The 19171-nt window shown below is 39.6% G+C and overlaps 1 protein-coding gene across 7 annotated transcripts in view; it reads left to right on the plus strand.

Moving 5' to 3' along the window:
* The window catches only part of IBTK (inhibitor of Bruton tyrosine kinase), an 87656-nt gene that overhangs the window by 22553 nt on the left and 45932 nt on the right, over window positions 1-19171 (plus strand). For 4 of the 7 annotated variants that reach the window (XM_059701111.1, XM_059701105.1, XM_059701107.1 and 1 more), the window contains 7 exons: window positions 1390-1560; window positions 4692-4809; window positions 4899-5079; window positions 6774-6897; window positions 12840-13017; window positions 16165-16342; window positions 18112-18711. In XM_059701111.1, coding sequence (XP_059557094.1) covers window positions 1390-1560; window positions 4692-4809; window positions 4899-5079; window positions 6774-6897; window positions 12840-13017; window positions 16165-16342; window positions 18112-18711 — 1550 coding nt within the window. The remainder of the gene's footprint in view (window positions 1-1389; window positions 1561-4691; window positions 4810-4898; window positions 5080-6773; window positions 6898-12839; window positions 13018-16164; window positions 16343-18111; window positions 18712-19171) is intronic. The other 3 variants (XM_059701106.1, XM_059701108.1, XM_059701109.1) reach the window with 2 other exon arrangements.

The raw sequence follows: 19171 nt of genomic DNA on the forward strand, positions 1-19171 counted from the left end.
GAAAAATTTTCTTTTTTAGCAAATACTGGGAAGGGACTGCTGGTGTATTTACCGTCGATTAAAGGGTACTTTAAAAAGGAGAGAGCCATTTTGGCTCAGTGGATAGAGCGACGGCCTGAGGCCTGAAAGGCCTCAGGTTCGATTCTGATCAAGGGCACATGCCTGGGTTTCGGGTTCGATCCACAGTGGGGGTGGGGGGGCATGCAAGAAGCAGCGTATCAATGATTCTTATCATTAATGTTTCTATCTTTCCATCTCCCTTCCTCTCTGAAATTAATAAAAATATATTTTTTAAAAAAGGAGAGAGAGCTATTATCATAGCTTCCTCCCCCCCCCCCCCAAATATTTTTAGAGAGAGTGGAAGGGGGAGAGACAGAGAGAAACATCAGTGTGAGCAATATACATCAATAGGTTGCCTCCTCCATGCACCATAACTGGGGCCGGGGATCGAGCCTGCAACCTCAGTATGTGCCCTTCACTGGAATTGAAACGTTCAGTCTGCAGGCTGACATTCCAACTACTGAGCCAAAACGGCTAGGGTGTAGCTTCCTTTTTTGGGGGGAGTTTATTATATAGTTTATTCTGTTAAGGAATTGTCATAAAGCCATAACAGCCCTGTGAGTTATAGGCATTATTTTCATTTTATATACAATGACAATAGTAATAATAGCAATCATTTATTGGTTGCTTATTCTGTGCCAGAGACTGTAGTGTTATATACTTAACAACTTATCTACTTCTAACACCAATCCAGTTATCATCTAAAATACTATTATGTCCCAGTTGGGATGGTTGAACGTGACCTATGAACCAGAAGGTCATAGTTCAATTCCCAGTCAGGACACATGCCCAGGTTTCGGAGTAATCCCCAGTGAGGGAAGTGCAGGAGGCAGCCGATCAATGATCTCTCTCATCATTGATGTTTCTCTCTCTCTGTCCCTTCCTCTCTTAAGTCAATAAAAATTAATAAAATAAAATGCTATTACAATTTTGTGTTCAGGTAAAGAAAATGAACTACTGAGAAGTTAAGAGATTTGATTTTCAAATAGCTAGCAAATGTCTCATTGAAGGTATGCATTGTTTCCTGTATTTTTTATTTATTTTTTCAATATACCAATGAGTTCTTTGGCTGAAGAGCTCCCTTTATACCAAACAAATTTGTACTTGGTGTATAGTAAGGGCTCAAAAATTATTTGTTGCATTAAATTATTTTGTTAAAGTGTCTTGCTAGGGGTTTTGTGTTTTACTAATAATTCCTTGCTGAATTGTAGAATTTATTATGATAGAGCAATGTACCAGTCATGTCATTTTACTAGACATAGTATTATCAGATTCTATTTGTATATCTATATAAATGCTTATTAAACTAAAGTTAATTTTATTTTGTAGGTCCCTAGGCTTGTGGAAGGGCTGAGTGGTCATAATTGTTCCCAAGTGGCAGCTGCTGAGGATCATACTATTGTATTAACTGAAGATGGATGTATTTATACATTTGGTCGCAATACTTTTCGTCAATTAGGAATCATTCCTCCACCTTCCAGTTGTAATGTACCCAGACAGGTAAACAACTCTTTTTTTAAACAATAAGGTGGCTATTTGCTATAAAACCTGTATGGACAAAAGGATGGAAGGTATTGACAAAGCAACTTACTTTACTTACACTGAGTGGCCAGGTTATTATGATCACCTGACATTTGTAGGCAAATTAGCTATAATTTTCGCGCTGAAGTTGCTAGAGGGCCAGACCATTATAAATAGGGAAGCAGGTTGTTTACCATGACAGTAGAAGTGATTTTTTTCCTGAAGATATGGGTAAACAATGCAATTTAACAACCTTTGAACATGGGATATATTTGAACGTGAGTGGCCAGGTTATTATGACCACCTCATGTTTGTAGGCAAATTATCCATACACTGCATCGTATGGGATATGGAAGCTGAAGGCCTGTTCGAACACCTTTGCTGCCTGCAGTTACCAAGATAAGACGTCTTCAATTCGCACAGGAACACAAGGATTGGACAGTCGAGCATTGGAAAAAAGTCATGTGGTCCGATGAATCACGTTTCCAGTTGCATCATACAGATGGCAGAGTGAGAATTTGGCGGAAACAGCAGGAAAGCATGCACCCCACATGCATGAGTACAACCCTTCAAGCCAGTGGGGCAGTGTTATGGTTTGGGGCATGTTTTCCTGGCATGATTTGGGCCCTTTAATTCGTGTGGAACAACGTCTGAATAGCACAACATACCTAAGTATCGTTGCTGATCAAGTTCATCCTATCATGTTGATGGCGTATCCCAATGGAGATGGCTTTTTCCAACAAGACAATGTGCCATGCCACGGTGCTCGTATTGTGCAGGAGTGGTTTCAAGAACATGAGGGAGACTACCTTGCTTAGGTGGCCCCCACAATCACCAGATCTCAATCCAATTGAGCATTTGTGGGACGAAGTTAAAAGAGCCATCAGGCAGCTGGTTCCACAACCATCAAATCTCACAGAACTGGACAGTGCTATTCATCAGGCATGGTGTCAGATTCCTCGCATCACCTTTCAACATCTCATGGAGTCAATGCCAAGAAGAATTGCTGCAGTATTGAAGGCAAAAGGTGGCCCAACAAAGTACTGATGGGGTGGTCATAATAATCTGGCCACTCACATTCAAATATATCCCATGTTTAAAGGCTGTTAAATCACATTGTTTACCCATATCTTCAGAAAAAAATCACTTCTACTGTTGTGCTAAATAACTTGCTTCCCTATTTATAATGGTCTGGCCCTCTAGCAACTTCAGCATGAAATTATAGCTAATTTGCCTACAAACGTCAGGTGGTCATAATTGGTTACTCAGTGTATATTCAGTGATATATATTTTTCACAGGAGAAATTAAACATGGTACAAATTAACATTTTTTTTGGAGTAAGAAATAAAGCACTTGGTAAATTAGGCACCAAATTGCCTTAAACTTCTAAGTATTCATAAACCAAGGGGGACCCAGATTTTTGGGGTTTAAGGCCTTCCTTATAAAAACACACAAACAAACAAACACAAACAAACAGTCCTGGCCTGTGTTAGAGCATCGGCCCACACTCTGAAAGTGTCCCTGGTTCCATTCCCAGTCGAGAGTACCTGGTCCCGGTTGGGGTTTGTGTGGGAGGCAACCAATCAATGTGTCTCCTACATCGATGTTCCTCCCTCCCTACCTCTCTCTCTCCCCCTCTTCCTCCCCCTCCCCCTCTCCTACTCTTTCTAAAAATCAATGGAAAAAATAATCTTCAGGTGAGGATTAACAACAATAACAAAAAATACTTTAAATAATAAAAACACCAAGTTTATAAATACAAAATGGGCTATGCAAATGAGGCACCTAGAAGCCTAAGCATATTGGCTTCATGATAAATCTACCTCTGTACAGAAATCACACCTGGCAAGCTGATGTGATGGAATATAGATAAAAACCCCACTGCTCTTTGTTCTACTTTCCCCCTCCAATTTGTACAGCTACCACCAGAAAGTACTCTTTCCTCAACTCAGGGACCTAGTACACAGAAATGGTTCTGATGTTCTAAATTAATGTTACTGGAATCATCACCCATAATAAATGTGTTTTCAACTCACAATATTATGTATTTAAAATGTTAAATCTCTTCACTGGATTTAATCCTCTGGATTTAAAGTTATTATTAGATACACATTTGTAATAAGCTTTAAATCCAATGATTTCCCATTTGGGATGATTAATGAATCAGTAAGAATTACCCCAAAATAATTGGAGGTAGTTTTCAATCTGTGGTACTTCTTTTTTTTTTTTTTTTCCAATCCTCACCCGAGGATATATTAGAAAGAGTAAGAGAGAGAGAGAGGAAGAGAGGCAGGCATTAAAGCAAGAGAATCATGGATCGGTTGCCTCCTGTACACACCCTGACCAGGGATCAAACCCACAACCCAGTGCTTTGACCAGGAATTGAACATGCATTTGGTGCACTGGACAGCCCTCCAACCAACTGAGCCACCCGGCAGGCACATCCAGTGTGTGGTACTTTTTAAAAGATCAAATTCTTCCCACTGGAATCTGTGGATATTTAATCATTTTGTAAGACTTCTTTAGGAATGGTAGACACTCATTTGTATTCTCATTGTCGGAGCTCTAGGTTGATAGGACCATATCTGAGTATTCTCACGTGGGGGCAGTTTTGTTCCCCAGGAGCTATTTGGCCATGTCTAGAACATTTTCAGTTACAACTGGGGGCAGGAGTAGGAGTGGTGCTCCTGGCATCTAGGAATGCCTTAGAGTCTAGGGATGCTGCCAAATCTTCTACAATGCCTAAAACAGTCTCAGATAGCAAAGAATCATCTGGCCCAAAATGTTATTAGTGCCATGGATGAGATACCCTGGATATGTCAAATTTAAAAGCACCATATTTTCTAGCAAGAATGAATATGCCTGTTTTGCATATTGCTTTTTATATATCAGAAGTGCTGACATAAAGTGGCTGCATCAGAATGTCTTACATTCTGAGAAGAGTTGGGGTGTTAGTGTTAACATTTATTGGGGACAACTGCCACGAGCACTTGAGGGAGCACTGGTAGCACATATGCCATATATTTGCTCTGTTTTACTGGATCTTTGCAAAATTGTACTAGTTAATAGATGTATAGTAAACTGCAGTCTTACTTGTCTTTTGTAATAGATGCAGGCAAAATATCTGAAAGGAAGGACAATCATTGGAGTAGCAGCAGGCAGGTTTCATACAGTGCTATGGACTAAAGAAGCTGTTTACACTATGGGACTAAATGGTGGACAACTGGGTAAGAAATCTTTGATGACACTATCTGAAAAGTAAATTGGATTCTTAAAATGGATATTTTGTGACTTGTATATTTGTGTAATTTTTTAGGTTATTTGCTAGATCCCAATGGAGAGAAGTGTGTAACTGCTCCTCGTCAAGTCTCTGCCCTTCATCATAAGGACATCACTCTGTCTTTGGTTGCTGCAAGTGATGGGGCCACAGTCTGTGTTACTACAAGGGGAGATATTTATTTACTTACAGACTATCAGTGCAAGAAGATGGCTTCCAAGTATGTGTATTTCTCTGAAAGAAACATAATTCTTGGTTTGTGATACAATCATCATTGGTTCATGTGTAGTCTTGTTTATATTGTGCACTTATTTATTTTAAAAAGATGTTAATCATATATCATGGACCCAGTCCAAGTGTTTTTACCTGACTGGTATATTTTTAATCTTTGTATAGCCAGCCTATTATTATCTGAAAGCATGTTATAGTAGCATTCAGTAAACTAGCAGTTGGCCAATCAAAATGCCAGTTAAAGTGGAGAATTGTAACATGCAGGTTTTAAGTATGGATGGGTCCAATTAGAGTTCTCTGTGTTTCCTGCATAAGTCATACTTACTAGTTTAATGTGTCATCTATGATTTCATTTTGAATGGTTTAAGGAACAAGTGCTTAAAAACAATTGTGAAGTAAGTTAAGTGCAGAATCCTATAATTTTCATACATTTTCAATCTTTTACAGTTGATTAATCCATATCTGATATAACAGCTTTTTTTTTTTTTGCTACTCATATTTATCATGTCACTCCTAAGTATTTAACTTTTATAGAGAACATTCTTTCAGACTAATATCTTATTGGTTTACATAATATTTCTTTACATGCTATAATAATAATAAAAATAATAATAATAATAAATACAAGTAGAGAAATAGATCTTTGACCCTGGAAGAGTATAGCTCAATTAGTGGAAGCAGTAGTGTGCAGGAATTCTAGAGAGTAGCCATCTAACTTAAAAAGTAATCAGGCATTGAAATTGAAATACAATGAAATGTGCTTTTGCTAATATAAATAAGATGGTAACTTCATAAATAGATATCATCCCTGAAATTAACTCATGAGCTGAAAATGTCAATCATCAATTTGTTACAACTTCTGTATATAACAATTGAAAGGTTATCTATTGTCGGTTATATCTGTTACAGAAACATGAAAATGTGAGCATACATGTTCCTTAGAACTGACTAGGTTTTTTGTCAGTATGAGGTGATTTGTGGAATATTAGGGTTTAGTTAACATTTATAAAACTTGCCCTGATGACATTAAATTACATAAGTATGTTATAGCCAAGTTTTCACTAAGAAAATTCTTTTGTTGCAGATAGTTACAACATAGTAATTTTAAAATTAAAAAAATCTTAAATGCAGATAGAATATCTTAGAGGGAGGATAATCATAGGAGTAATAGCAGGTTTTACACAATACTATAGGCATATCCCATGTGCAGACATAATGAAATGTGTGGTTAGTGGGTGAGTTATTAAATTAATAATATTGATAATTTTCATGGTAGCTGTATCTATTTAGGGTTGTCCATATTTGAAACTAAGGGTTTCTGTTTTGTTTTGAGGTTTAAAATTTTTCTTTTCCGTTAAAATGCAAATACACTTAGGAACTTTTAGCTTTATCAGTTATTTAAACTAGAATGAATGTGTGCATTAGCAAGCTGGGCTTTAGGTGTTCAATGTGTGTATCTGTATGGGGAGAGGCTTTTGGGAGAAAAGGATTGCCATAGAAAAAAAAACAGCTGTTGTATAGGGGAAACTTATAGAAAGAGAGGGACTAAGAATACCAAAGGCTAAATCATCTTCCCTCCCTTTCACAATATCGCCCTAAGTTATTATTTGAACAGCAATTTCTTTAAAATTGAGAATGTGTATTTTAGAGAACATAATGTAGATTTTTTTTTCCACCCCCTAGACAGCTAAACTTGAAAAAGGTTCTTGTATCTGGGGGGCGTCTGGAATACAAGGTTGATCCTGAACATTTGAAAGAAAATGAGGGTGAAAAAATTTGTATTCTTGCAATGGATGGAGCTGGAAGGGTGAGTATATATTTATGCAGAAGTGTAGTAATCTTAATGTCAGTTGATAGCTGTGGAGGACCTGATAATATGTAAACGTATTTCCATGATAGTGATGACTTCTATTGACTTTGTTTCTCAATTTGTTTTGACATTCAGTACTAATTAGTATGGAGCTGGTATTTTAGAGAAAGTAAGATGACGTTTAATGTTGCATAGTACTGCTTTGTTAAACTGTAGTTTAAAATATCATTTACTGTGCTTAAAATGGAAATAAGTAAGGGGTTGTTTTATATGTACACAGTACATATAATATTAGGGTTTAACCCTAATATTCCATTTATCAATACTGTGTAAATGAATTACATAGATATGAGCTATGTTATGTTACTACTCTCTAAAAAAAAGTAAAGCAGGCGATATTAAAAATTTGATGCATAATTGAAATTTTTTTCCACAGATTCAGTTTTCAACAAATGTATACATAATATATATATGCAGATATTATAACTATCCTATATAATAAGAGAAACATGGTAATTGGCGTACGACCACTACCCTTCCCATTGGCTAATCAGTGAGATATGCAAATTAACTGCCAGCCAAGATGGCGGCCGGCAGCCAGGCAGCTTGAAACTAACATGAGGCTTGCTTGCTTCAGTGACGGAGGACTCCAACGTTCCCCGCCTGCCTTGTAGGCCCCTGAGCTTGCAGTTTAAGAAACATTGTAACAAATATAGAAGCTAAACAAAACCCCAGAAACCTGCTTTCAGCGAGCCCGGGATCTCAGAGCTGGAGTTATACATTGTTTCGATTATAGAACCCAAACAAACCAGATACCTTCTTTCGGCAGCAGAAGTGTCAGAGCTGGAGCCAGAGCTAAAGCTGGCCCAGAATAAAAAAGAAAAAGAAAAAAAGGAGCAGTTGGGAGCTTCAGTCGGCCTGAAAACAGTTCTCAGCCCCTCACCCAGACTGGCCAGGCACCCCAGTGGGGACCCCTACCCTGATCCAGGACACCCTTCAGGGAAAACCAGCCAGCCCCACCCATGCACCAGGCCTCTATCCTATATAGTAAAAGGGTAATATGCCTCCCAGCACCGGGATCAGCATGACAGGGGGCAGCGCCCAAACCCCCTGATCACCCTGCGGCTCTGTGTGTGACAGGGGGCGGGGCCACAACCTCCCTATCTGCCCTGCTCTGTTCCTGACAGGGGAAGGCGCCCCAACACCCTGATCGGCCCTGCTCTGTGCCTGATAGGGGGGAGCTCCCCAACCCCCTGATCGCCCTGCGGCTCTGTGTGTGACAGGGTGTGGCGCCTCCCCCCCCCCCACCCCCACGGGCCCTGCTCTGTGTGTGACGGGGTAGAGCCATAACCTCCCCATAAGCCCTGCCCTGAGTGTGAGAGTGGTGGCGCCCCAACCCTCTGATCGGCCCTGCTCTGTGGGTGATAGGGGGTGGCGCTCCAACACCCCCCCCCCCCCCCCACGGGCTCTGCTCTGTGTGTGATGGGGTAGAGCCATAACCTCCCCATAAGCCCTGCCCTGAGTGTGACAGTGGCGGCGCCCCAACCCCCTGATCGGCCCTGCTCTGGGGGTGATAGAGGGCGGCGCCCAACCCCCTGATCTGCCCTGCTCTGTGTGTGACAGGGGGCGGGGCCACAACCTCCCTATCCACCCTGCTCTGTTTGTGACAGGGGAAGGCGCCCCAACCCCCTGATCAGCCCTGCTCTGTGCCTGATAGAGGGGAGCTCCCCAACCCCCTAATCGCCCTGCGGCTCTGTGTGTGACGGGGCGGGGCCACAACCTCCTGATCGGCCCTGCTCTGTGTGACAGGGTGCGGCGCCCCAACCCCCCTGCTCCCCACGGGCCCTGCTCTGTGTGTGACGGGGTAGAGCCATAACCTCCCCATTGGCCCTGCCCTGAGTGTGAGAGTGGCGTCGCCCCAACAACCTGATCAGCTCTGCTCTGTGCCTGATAGGGGGGAGCTCCCCAACCCCCTGATCGCCCTGCGGCTCTGTGTATGACAGGGTGCGGCGCCTCAACCTCCTGATCGGCCCTGCTTGGTGTGTGGTGCCCCAATCCCCCTGCCCCCCACGGGCCCTGCTCTGTGTGTGACGGGGTAGAGCCATAACTTCCCCATCGGCCCTGCCCTGAGTGTGAGAGTGGTGGCGCCCCAACCACCTGATCGGCCCTGCTCTGTGTGTGATGGGGTAGAGCCATAACCTCCCCATCGGCCCTGCCCTGAGTGTGACAGGGGGCGGTGCCCCACCTCCCCTATCAGCCCTACTCTGTAAGTGACAGGGGGGAGCTCCTCAACCCCCTGATCGGCCCTGCTCTGTGCATGACAGGGGGGAGCTCCCCAACCCCCTGATTGACCCTGCTCTGTGCGTGACAGGGTACGGAGCCCCAACTCCCCAATCAGCCCTGCTCTGAGCCCGACCAGGGGCTGCACCTAGGTTGTGGGCCTGCCCTCTGCCACCCGGGAGCAGGCCTAAGCCAGCAGGTTGTTATCTCCCGAGGGGTCCCAGACTGCAAGAGAGCACAGGCCGGGCTGAGAGACCCCCCCCCCCCCAGTGCACAAATTTTTGTGCACCGGGCCTCTAGTCATATATAAAAGATAATGTATTTCTAGATCACTATATAAAGAATCTTATTTCTTTTCATTGAAGTAAATACTAGAGTTTTAATTTTAGTTCCCTTTGTAAACATACCAGTATATTTCTTTAATAAAACTGTTAATTAAAAAAATGTATATTATACATTAATACACTGAAAAAATTTTACACACTGACTAGAAAAACACAGATTTGTTTTTGCTATAAAATAAATCATACAATTAGAATGTTTTTCTGATGTTTATTAAGTGCTGTGAATTTTGACATTTTAGAATTTGAAGAATTAAAATCATAAGACTTCACCTACGGGTACACTACAGGCATAAACCTATTGTAGTTGATCATTTTAATAGAGGAAACTACACTAATTTGTAGATGGAAGGGAGCAGAGGCATGGGACTGCGTAAAATCTTGAGTATAAAAAACTTACTTTGACTTTGGGGTGTGTTTCAATATACTAATATGACTTATACCTCTGGATATTTACTTGCTTAAAATGAGTCTTACATTAAAGACCAAACTGTGAAGGAATCAATGTAGTCCTTTTGTGTGTGCATAACTTTTGAGTAATTTTGGTAGATACCATTTTGTGTTTTACTTTTCTTAGTTATGAGAGGCTTGAACTTTTAAAATCAGCACTGTTAAAATATTTCAAATGAAATCTTATTCGAAATGCTAATCTATGAAGCAGATAAAAGGGTAGCTGTTATGGATAAAGCTGTGTTGGGAAGCCCAACATCCCATCTCTTTATTTTCAATATCCTTGAGCAGCAGGCCTTAAAGCCATTTCTCATGGATACTATGGTTTGCAGAACCACTAGGAAGCCATTTAACCAAGCATGTCAAACTCTATGATGATTATTTCTGTCTCTAAAGTTTTGTGTTAGTAATATAATTTAGTTATACTTTTGTTTTCTTTAGAATCAAGTTTGGATTTTCACAGGATGCTTTTCATTCTTCTTGTAAACAGATAGTACTACAGCAAGTTTGATACCTAAGTTTTACCTATAAGATTTTTGTGTTCCTTTAGTATTATAGCAGTTCTGTATGCCCAAAACAAGCAATACTGAAAATTAGTTAAGAGGAATGTCTTTGAAGCATATTTAATACTTACTGTTTGCTTGATGTACTTTTTTTGAAAGACATTTCTTAAAAACCATCTTGACCTTTTTTTTTTTTTAAATCATATATGAGCATTTATTCCAGTATTGCCGGCAGTATGCTAGAGCAGCAAGTCATCCACAAAAATCTGCTCTGCAGACCCCCATAAGCGAGCTGCTTATATAGAATAGGACAAAGATTACATGGGAAAGTAGGAGGCTGGAGTGGGAATCCATTGTTGGGCAACAAGGTTGTTAATCTTTCCATGATAATAGGCAGTTCTTGAATGAGAATGGTTCCAAGGTTGACTCCCAGGTCCTAGGTTGACTCCCAGGTCCTGGGAGGCATACAACTCCCAGCCAGGTCAGAATGTCTTTACTTTAACCAACACAAGGCAGTCATGGTTAACAGTATGATTAATATTTCCCCTAATCATAGCTAGTCCCCAATATTCTATTTTTGCTCCTAACATTTCCCCACTGCTATTTCTATCATCTCATATCTATGAGATTAGTATTAGATGAAAAAGTCTCATCCTGCTGGACTGCGTTTGCTTCTGCCTTGAAAGCAGGTTCCAGAGATAGAATACACCAAATGTAGGATCTTGGATATATTTTCTATTTACTGAGAATTGTCAGAAAGATTAAAACAGTACATTCCTTTAAATTTCTCACAACCATGATTATGCTGTAACAGCAAATAATCTATTGATGCCTGATTTTCTAGAACTGCCTCCCTAACCTGGCTTAACTCTTGATTTATCCCATGTATAGCTCTGGAGGTAACATTCATGGTTTTTACTATGCTACAAGCCAGCCGGGTCACTTCCTACATTAAGGGAGCCTACCATTACCAGCATAACAAAAATGATCAGAGCACTCTATGCAGCAGGGCTCCACAGGTGGAGATCGTCATTGCAGTCCGGTGCCACCGTCTTGAGAAAGTCTCTTTTGGTTCAGACCCTGTGATGTTTCTGAGACATAAAAACAGTCATTTGTACTAAGGAACAGGGCCCTCCGGCGCTGTTGGTAGGGAGTTACCCAGATATCAGAAACCAACCAGCCAGCAGCTTAGTATGTCCATTACTATAAGGGAAGGTGAAATTATCAGAACAGTTGATATTGTAGTTAGTTATTAGATACTGAAAGACAATAACTAGGACACTTAGTAACAGTCAGACATTTGCTACAGGGTAGTACTGCAGTAACGTTGCATCCTTTTCTCAGATAGTGGGTCCCAACATATAAAGGTCCCTGTGTATGACTTCCAAAATGAGTGGAATAGTTCTGTATATTATCAGTATGTGTCCCAACTACTCAGCAAAATGTAAAAGTCAGATCTACACAGGTTCCTCCACTACCAGCTTCAGAGCAATTGGAGTGGTGAGAAGCACACCTCAGGATCTAGTCCATTTTTCCCCTAGTTGGCCATTGTCCTTGCTCTGCTCAGGTCTAACTGCCTACCACATTCCCAGGGACCTTGGCTCTGAATACTTTCAGAGAAAAGGGACGCAGAGTCTCTTGTGGAACTGCTTCGTGCTGAGTAGGGACGAAGTTTTTCCTTCAGAGCCAAGAGATCCTTACTCTCTGTCAGAGGGACAATGAGGCCTAGAAGGAGGTGGCAGTGGTGCCTAGAGGTGGTATTCCCAGAGTCTGAGTAGGACTTATAACCTGAAAAGACTGCCATGAACCATGTGACCAAGCAAGGTACCAGGCCTTCTCCAAGGTGCTCTTATTGGCTTCATTCCTTAAAGCTTTCTGGTGACATCCAGACTCCGGGCATGTCTCTCTCAGACATGACATTCCAGTCAAAGTCTTGGTTAGTATAGCCACAATTGGAAACAGGTATTACTGAATTCATGCAAAGAAACATATTGCCACTTATTAAAAATTCTGCAGAATGGACATTGAAACATATTACTCGGAACTTTATTTTAGAAACATTACCTCTTGATTTCAGTTTTTGGTTGATCACATGCTATAGTGCTTTATATTCCAACTAGAGGCCCGGTGCACGAATTTGTACATGGGTGGGGTCCAGCTGGCCTGCCCTGATGGAGGGGACATGGGAGGTTGGCCGGCTGGCCCCAACCCCGATTGGGGTCGGGGGGCAATCGGCAGGGCCAGCTGGGGGGAGGAGCCTTGGGCGGTTGGCCAGCCAGCCCTGCCCCCTGGTTGAACTCCCGGTCAAGGGGACAATTTGCATATTAGCCTTTTATTATATAGGATGTAATTTGGTTTATTTTAGGTGTTTTGCTGGAGATCAGTCAGCAGTTCTCTGAAGCAGTGTCGGTGGGCTTATCCACGCCAAGTCTTCATTTCTGATATTGCTTTAAATAGGAATGAAATTTTATTTGTCACCCAGGATGGAGAAGGATTTAGAGGGAAATGGTTTGATGAAAAAAGAAAGAGTTCTGAAAAGAAAGGTCAGTTCATATATGTGAATGGCACATAAAGGTTCCTTTCAGGTAACCTTTAATTTCATAAGATTTATCCTTATCTCTCTTTTGACTTTGGTTTGTGTATGTGCAGGTAAGCAGAAGGAATTTGATTTACTTAAATTGGAGTTTTCAACTTTTTATCTATCTCAGCATACCCTGAGGTCATGGTACATTCTCATCAGTAACAGTGGCTCACTATTACTAATTGCTAGACTTTACTTTAGGGCTAGGGAAGTATAAAGTTAAAAAATAAACAAGCAAACCATAAACAACTCCTCAGATGGTTGTGAACCATCTTCCAAGCTCCCTTTTCTGTCTTTCTCCCTAAAATGAGACTTTATTAACTTATGCTTTTTATTTTTTTTACATACTTACTAGTGTGTGTGTGTATATATATATATATATATATATATATACTAGAGGCCCAGTGCATCGGATCTGTGCACTGGTGGGGGGCATGGCCTGCTGGGATCAGCCCACTGTGGGAGCACCACTCATCCCCGTCAGCCGAGCAGTGCTCCCATTGTGGGAGCGCACTGACCACCAGGGGGCAGCACCTGCATTGAGTGTCTGCCCCCTGGTGGTCAGTGCACATCATAGTGGCTGGTTGACCGGTTGTTCTGGTCGTTCTGCTGTTCAGTTGCTGGACTTTTATTATATAGGATAAAATTAAAGTTTTAAAAGGTATGTTACATGACTTAGAGAAAAATCATAGGAAAAATAAAGTTTTTATGTTCATTGAGAATTTTAAAAAGTACATCTTTTTTAAACAATTGCTGAATAATTGAAAAAAAGTGTTTTTTTTTTTTCATTTTTTGATTAATATAAAGGATAGTTTTAAGATGCCACCAGTGGAAGTAGAAATTTTTCAGTATACAGTTCATTTTTTTAAAAATATATTTTTATTGATTTCAGAGAGGAAGGGAGAGGGAGAACGAGATAGAAACATCAATGATGAGAGACACATTCATTGGCTGCCTCCTGCACGCTCACCACCGGGGGTTGAGCTCGCAACCCAAGCTGTGCCCTGACCGGATATCAAACCTGGGACCTCTTGGTCCATGGGATGATGCTGAATTCACTGAGCCATTCCAACAGGGCTGTATAGTTCATTCTTAATTACCTGATTACTATAAATTTATAATCTTGTCGATTAATTGCATTTTTTTAAACTTAGGTTAGTGACTTTTTCTTTCATCCATAATTAATAATCAGTTGATTTTTTTTTCTCCCAGAAAAACTAGAATTTATTACCTCTTCATATCTCATTGCTCCTACCCTAGCCCAAGTCACATGGACTACTGAAAAAATAATTTTCTTATTTCCAATCTTGTTTCTTTTTATCTATTCTCAAGTGATTACTAGAGTGAGCTTTTAAAATCAGATCCTAATATGCCTGTGTTTAAAAACTCTTTAATGGTTTGCTCATTACCAACACATGGCTGTTAGCACCTGCCCTGACTCTTGGAATTTCTTCCTTTTACCTCTCCGGTTATGCTGACCTTCAGGGTTTCAGTCTTGTCCAGTTGTGATTAGTCCCAGGGCCTTTCCTAATTTTTTACATCTCAGCTTCATTTATACTTCATCAAAAATATTTTTACTGATTCCTCAATCTAAACTGAGTTACCCAGTTTCACTTATAATATTCCCTTTGTATTTTCATCATGCAGCTTATTTTTACTTGTTTTTATGTATTTTGCGATTACTTTTTAAATACTTGTCTCTTATTAGACTATAAAATGGCAAGGACCATGTTTGTTCTATATCCTTAGCATTCAGCATATTTCCTGGCACATAGAAATTGTCTGTTGAATGAACACATCAGTTATTGTATGCTAAAAATGTATAAATTACATTTGTAATTATATAAATATATTTTTCAAAATTACAAAGCCACAAAAGAATGATTTTTGGATAATTATTTGTTTTCATTTCCTTATAAATTAGTCAATTCTGTTGACATTTAAGGTACATTTACTATATGCCAGATATAGGGCCAGGTTTTAATAATACTAAAATATATAAGATGGGCCCTTGTTTTGAGACACTCATAAATTTGTAGGGGCATAATCATGTATCTAAATATTTGCAGTCATGGAGACAAATACTGATACTTATTTTAGAATATAGAAATTGGAATAACTGTGTGTTGGGGGAATATTAGTAAACCCCTGAGACTGAAATAGAGTGAATTTGAGAGAGTAACCAGAATTCAGGTTTGACTTATAAATGTTGAAGTCCTTAAAATTGTGTCTTGCTTACATCATATTTAGTGGTCTAAAACTGAACTCAAACACCCACATCTGCTTTTCAGTGTTTCAATTTAAGTAAATGGTTATTTTGACACCCCATATTCCCTTACCCTCTGCATCCAAGTGTCACCGAGTTTCGTCACTTTTGTCTCAATATTTCTGAAATCTTAATACTTTTCTACAGTTTCATCTCTACAACCTCTATAACATTTATTTTTTCAGGACTAATCTCTTTGTCTTTGGTTCCATATACTTTGAATATACTTCATACTGTAGGCAGAATCATTTTTTTAATGCAAATTTCATACTTTTATAGCCTTGATACGACTTGTAATGATGTTATCATTGTTTAATGTTTGTCTTTTCTGCTAGAAGTGTATCCAAGATGGTAGGGACATGCCTTGTTCACTACTGTATCACTATGGATAGACTGATGATCACTGGATTACTAGTAGAGTAGCATAGTGTAATCACTCTGATATTTGCTGAATAAGTGGAAGAAAGGGGGAGGAGGGAAGAAAGGAACAAATGAGCAATCAATTATGAAGATGCCAAGTTTATATATTTGTAATACAAACAGGAATTTTAAAATCCTGTTTAACACTAGATTTGCTTTTTAGAAAGATAGCTTTGGTTGCAAGTAGAGGATTTTTGTCGAAAGGGAGAAATTCATGGATAATTGAGAATTGACCCACCAAAATTTCATGTATAACACAACCAATATATAGTGTGCAAATTGTGTTAAAGAGAAAGAGAGTAATTTTTCAAATGGACTTAATACATATGAAAGATATTTCTGTATTCTAATTGTTTTTCTGTTTTGTTTATTCCTAAATCATTTTAATAAAACCTTAATTAATTGGAATTCTTTTCTTCTTAGCAGAGATTTTATCAAACCTTCATAATTCCTCATCAGATGTGTCTTGTGTCTCTGATACAAATAGTGTATATGAAAGAATTCGACTTGAGAAACTTGCATTTGCCCACAGAGCTGTTAGCGTCAGCACAGATCCAAGTGGATGCAACTTTGCAATCCTGCAGTCAGATCCTAAAACAAGGTATACTTGTATATATTACATTTTATTTTTAGAAGGAACAGTCACTGGAGTTTGTTGTTTGTTTGTTTGTTTTCCATAGCTCCTAGACCAAATTTAATTGAAGAGCTGTTGCCATGTCTTGTAGAGACTTTAGACATAGAATCATGCTACCAGGATAACTCACAGGTAGAATTTGTTATACTGGTAATGATGAAATGTTCCTTTTAGTTTGAAAACTGATATTTATTGAAAATATTGAAGATGTATACATATATGTTTATGTGTATACTAGAGAACCAGTGCACGTGCACTGGTGGGGTTCCTCAGCCTGGCTTGCGGGGATCTGGCTGAAACTGGCTCTCTAACATCCCCCGAGGGGTCCTGGATTGTGAGAGGGTGCAGGCCAGGCTGAGGGACCCCAGCGGTACACAATCAGGGCTGGAGAGGGACTGCAGGAGGGCTCTAGGGTGTGTCCGGGCTGTCTTGCCCAGTCCCAGTCGGCTGGACCCCAGCAGCGAGCTAACTTACTAGTTGCAGTGTCTACCCCTGGTGGTCAGTGTGCGTCATAGTGACTGGTCGAATGGTCGAACGAACAGTCGGACACTTAGCATATTAGGCTTTTATTATATAGATAGGCACACAAATTTATTTATATCTTTAGTACTTTGTGGTGTACTCTAAGGTCCCAGATCCTGAAAAGTATAACTATTTGTTATGTAGTTTGCAACAATTTCTGACCCTTGAATGTGATGAGAATTGATAATAGAAGTAGTGTAGAGTCACCTATAGGGTAGTGTGAATCTCTGTACAAATCTTCTAAGTCACATTAGTAGAGAGGTGACAGATTAAGGTAAATATCAAGTATTGAAAAGGAAAGAAGTCCTAGAAGGAGGGTGACCATCCTGTTTTGCTCATGCCTGTTCTGTATTTAGCACTGAAAGTTTCATCTCCTGGGGGACCCCTCTGTCTCATGCAAACCAAGAGGGTTGGTCCCCCAGACCTGGAAGAATAAAATGTAGATTGGGTAGGTGTGATAGCATTCTTAAAGTACTAAAAGACTCAGGGTTACAGACCAATTGTGTATATTTATTTTTACTTTCTCGAGTTTCTGACCTATTCTTGGATCTGGGATCCAAAGTATTTACTCAATTCTTTATATATTTTTCTTTACTTGTAAAATAAATGGACATAAAGGAGGAAGAGGTTGAGAACTGTATCCTTTTTTGAATATTTCTAGTTATTTTTACCATTTAAAAATTTTCTATGAAATAGTCATTTGAAACTTATATTTTAGTGTTTCTTTGTAGAAAGAGAAAACACTGCTTTCAAAGGAAAACTTAATTCTTATTAGTTTAGGAGAAAAAAGGATAGAAAAAATTTAAAGGTTGATACAGTATCTAAGACTGTGCAATATTCTTATATTTTAGGAAATACCAAATGTAAATTTTTCTAAGGTTAGCAAATAAAAAAGAAATTACACTTTAAATGGAAAATTGGCTAGGGATGTTTCAAGTTTTTTAAAATTTTTTTATTGATTCCAGAGAGAGGAAGGGAGAGGGAGAGAGAGATAGAAGCATCAATGATGAGAGAGAATATTGATCCACTGCCTCCTAGACGCCCCCTACTGGGGATTGAGCTGGCAACCTGGGTATGTGTCCTGACCAGGAATCAAACTGTGACCTCCTGGTTCATGGGTCGATGCTCAAGCACGGAGCCACACCAGCTGGGTTAGGGATGCTTTTTAAAAGTTTTTTCTTGAAAGTAAAAATGATTTTTTGTTTCATTTCTAGCCTTTATGAAATTCCAGCTGTGTCTTCATCATCCTTTCTTGAAGAGTTGGGCAAACTCTTGAGGGAAGCAGATGAAATGGACAGCATCCATGATGTGACATTTCAAGTTGGCAACAGAATCTTCCCTGCTCATAAATATATTTTGGCAATGCGTTCTGACTTTTTTCAGAAATTGTTCCTTTCAGATGGTACTTCTTTAGACTTTACAGATGTTTACCGGAAAGACGAAGATTCTGTAGGATGCCCTCTCTTTGTGGTAGAGAAGGTCCATCCTGACTTGTTTGAATACCTTTTACAATTTATATACACAGATACTTGTGACTTTTTAACTCATGGCTTCAAACCAAGAATTATCTTAAACAAAAAACCAGAAGAATATCAGGGTACTCTGAATCCTCATTTGAATAAAATGAATTCCCATGAAGACAATCAGAAGTCAGCATTTGAAGTTTATAAAAGTAATCAAGCACATACAATTAGTGAAAAACAGAGAAGCAAATTCAAATCTTCCAAAAAAGTAAAAAGTGTTGGGGAAGATGATCCTGTAAGAATGTTGCAAAATGTTGCAAAGAAATTTGATTTCAGTAATTTGTGTAGTAGGTATGGCTCCTCCTTAATATCTATTCTTGTATTTTATGACCTCCTTTTAAAAATTATCTTTTCCTTTGCTGTTCTTCTCTTCTATTCCTCTCTCCCCACTCCCTGTTTTGTGGGCAGGTACGTGTTTCTTTGTTTGTTTTCTCCATTTTCTGCTAAAGCTACCTTTATGGGATTCCCTGGATTAAAACATTCACATATGGGAAGACTGTTACTGGGTTTGAACTCTCTATGGCAGTGATGGCGAACCTATGATAAGTAGCTGGGTCAGATTTCTTATTTTCTTTGAATTTTAGTTTCTCAGTATACAAAATGGGAGGGATAATACTGACTTCATATTGTTCGTGTAGTTTTGTCATATAACATGTAAAGAGGCTAACAGTATTTATCATACTACAAACCAGTTTTTTTGTAATTCTCTATTTTTTAAGGTACTTATATTGCCTGTGGCAGTGTAACCTTA

This window comes from Myotis daubentonii, chromosome 6, assembly GCF_963259705.1.
Source record: "Myotis daubentonii chromosome 6, mMyoDau2.1, whole genome shotgun sequence".
In the NCBI taxonomy this organism is placed as follows: Eukaryota; Metazoa; Chordata; class Mammalia; order Chiroptera; family Vespertilionidae; genus Myotis; species Myotis daubentonii.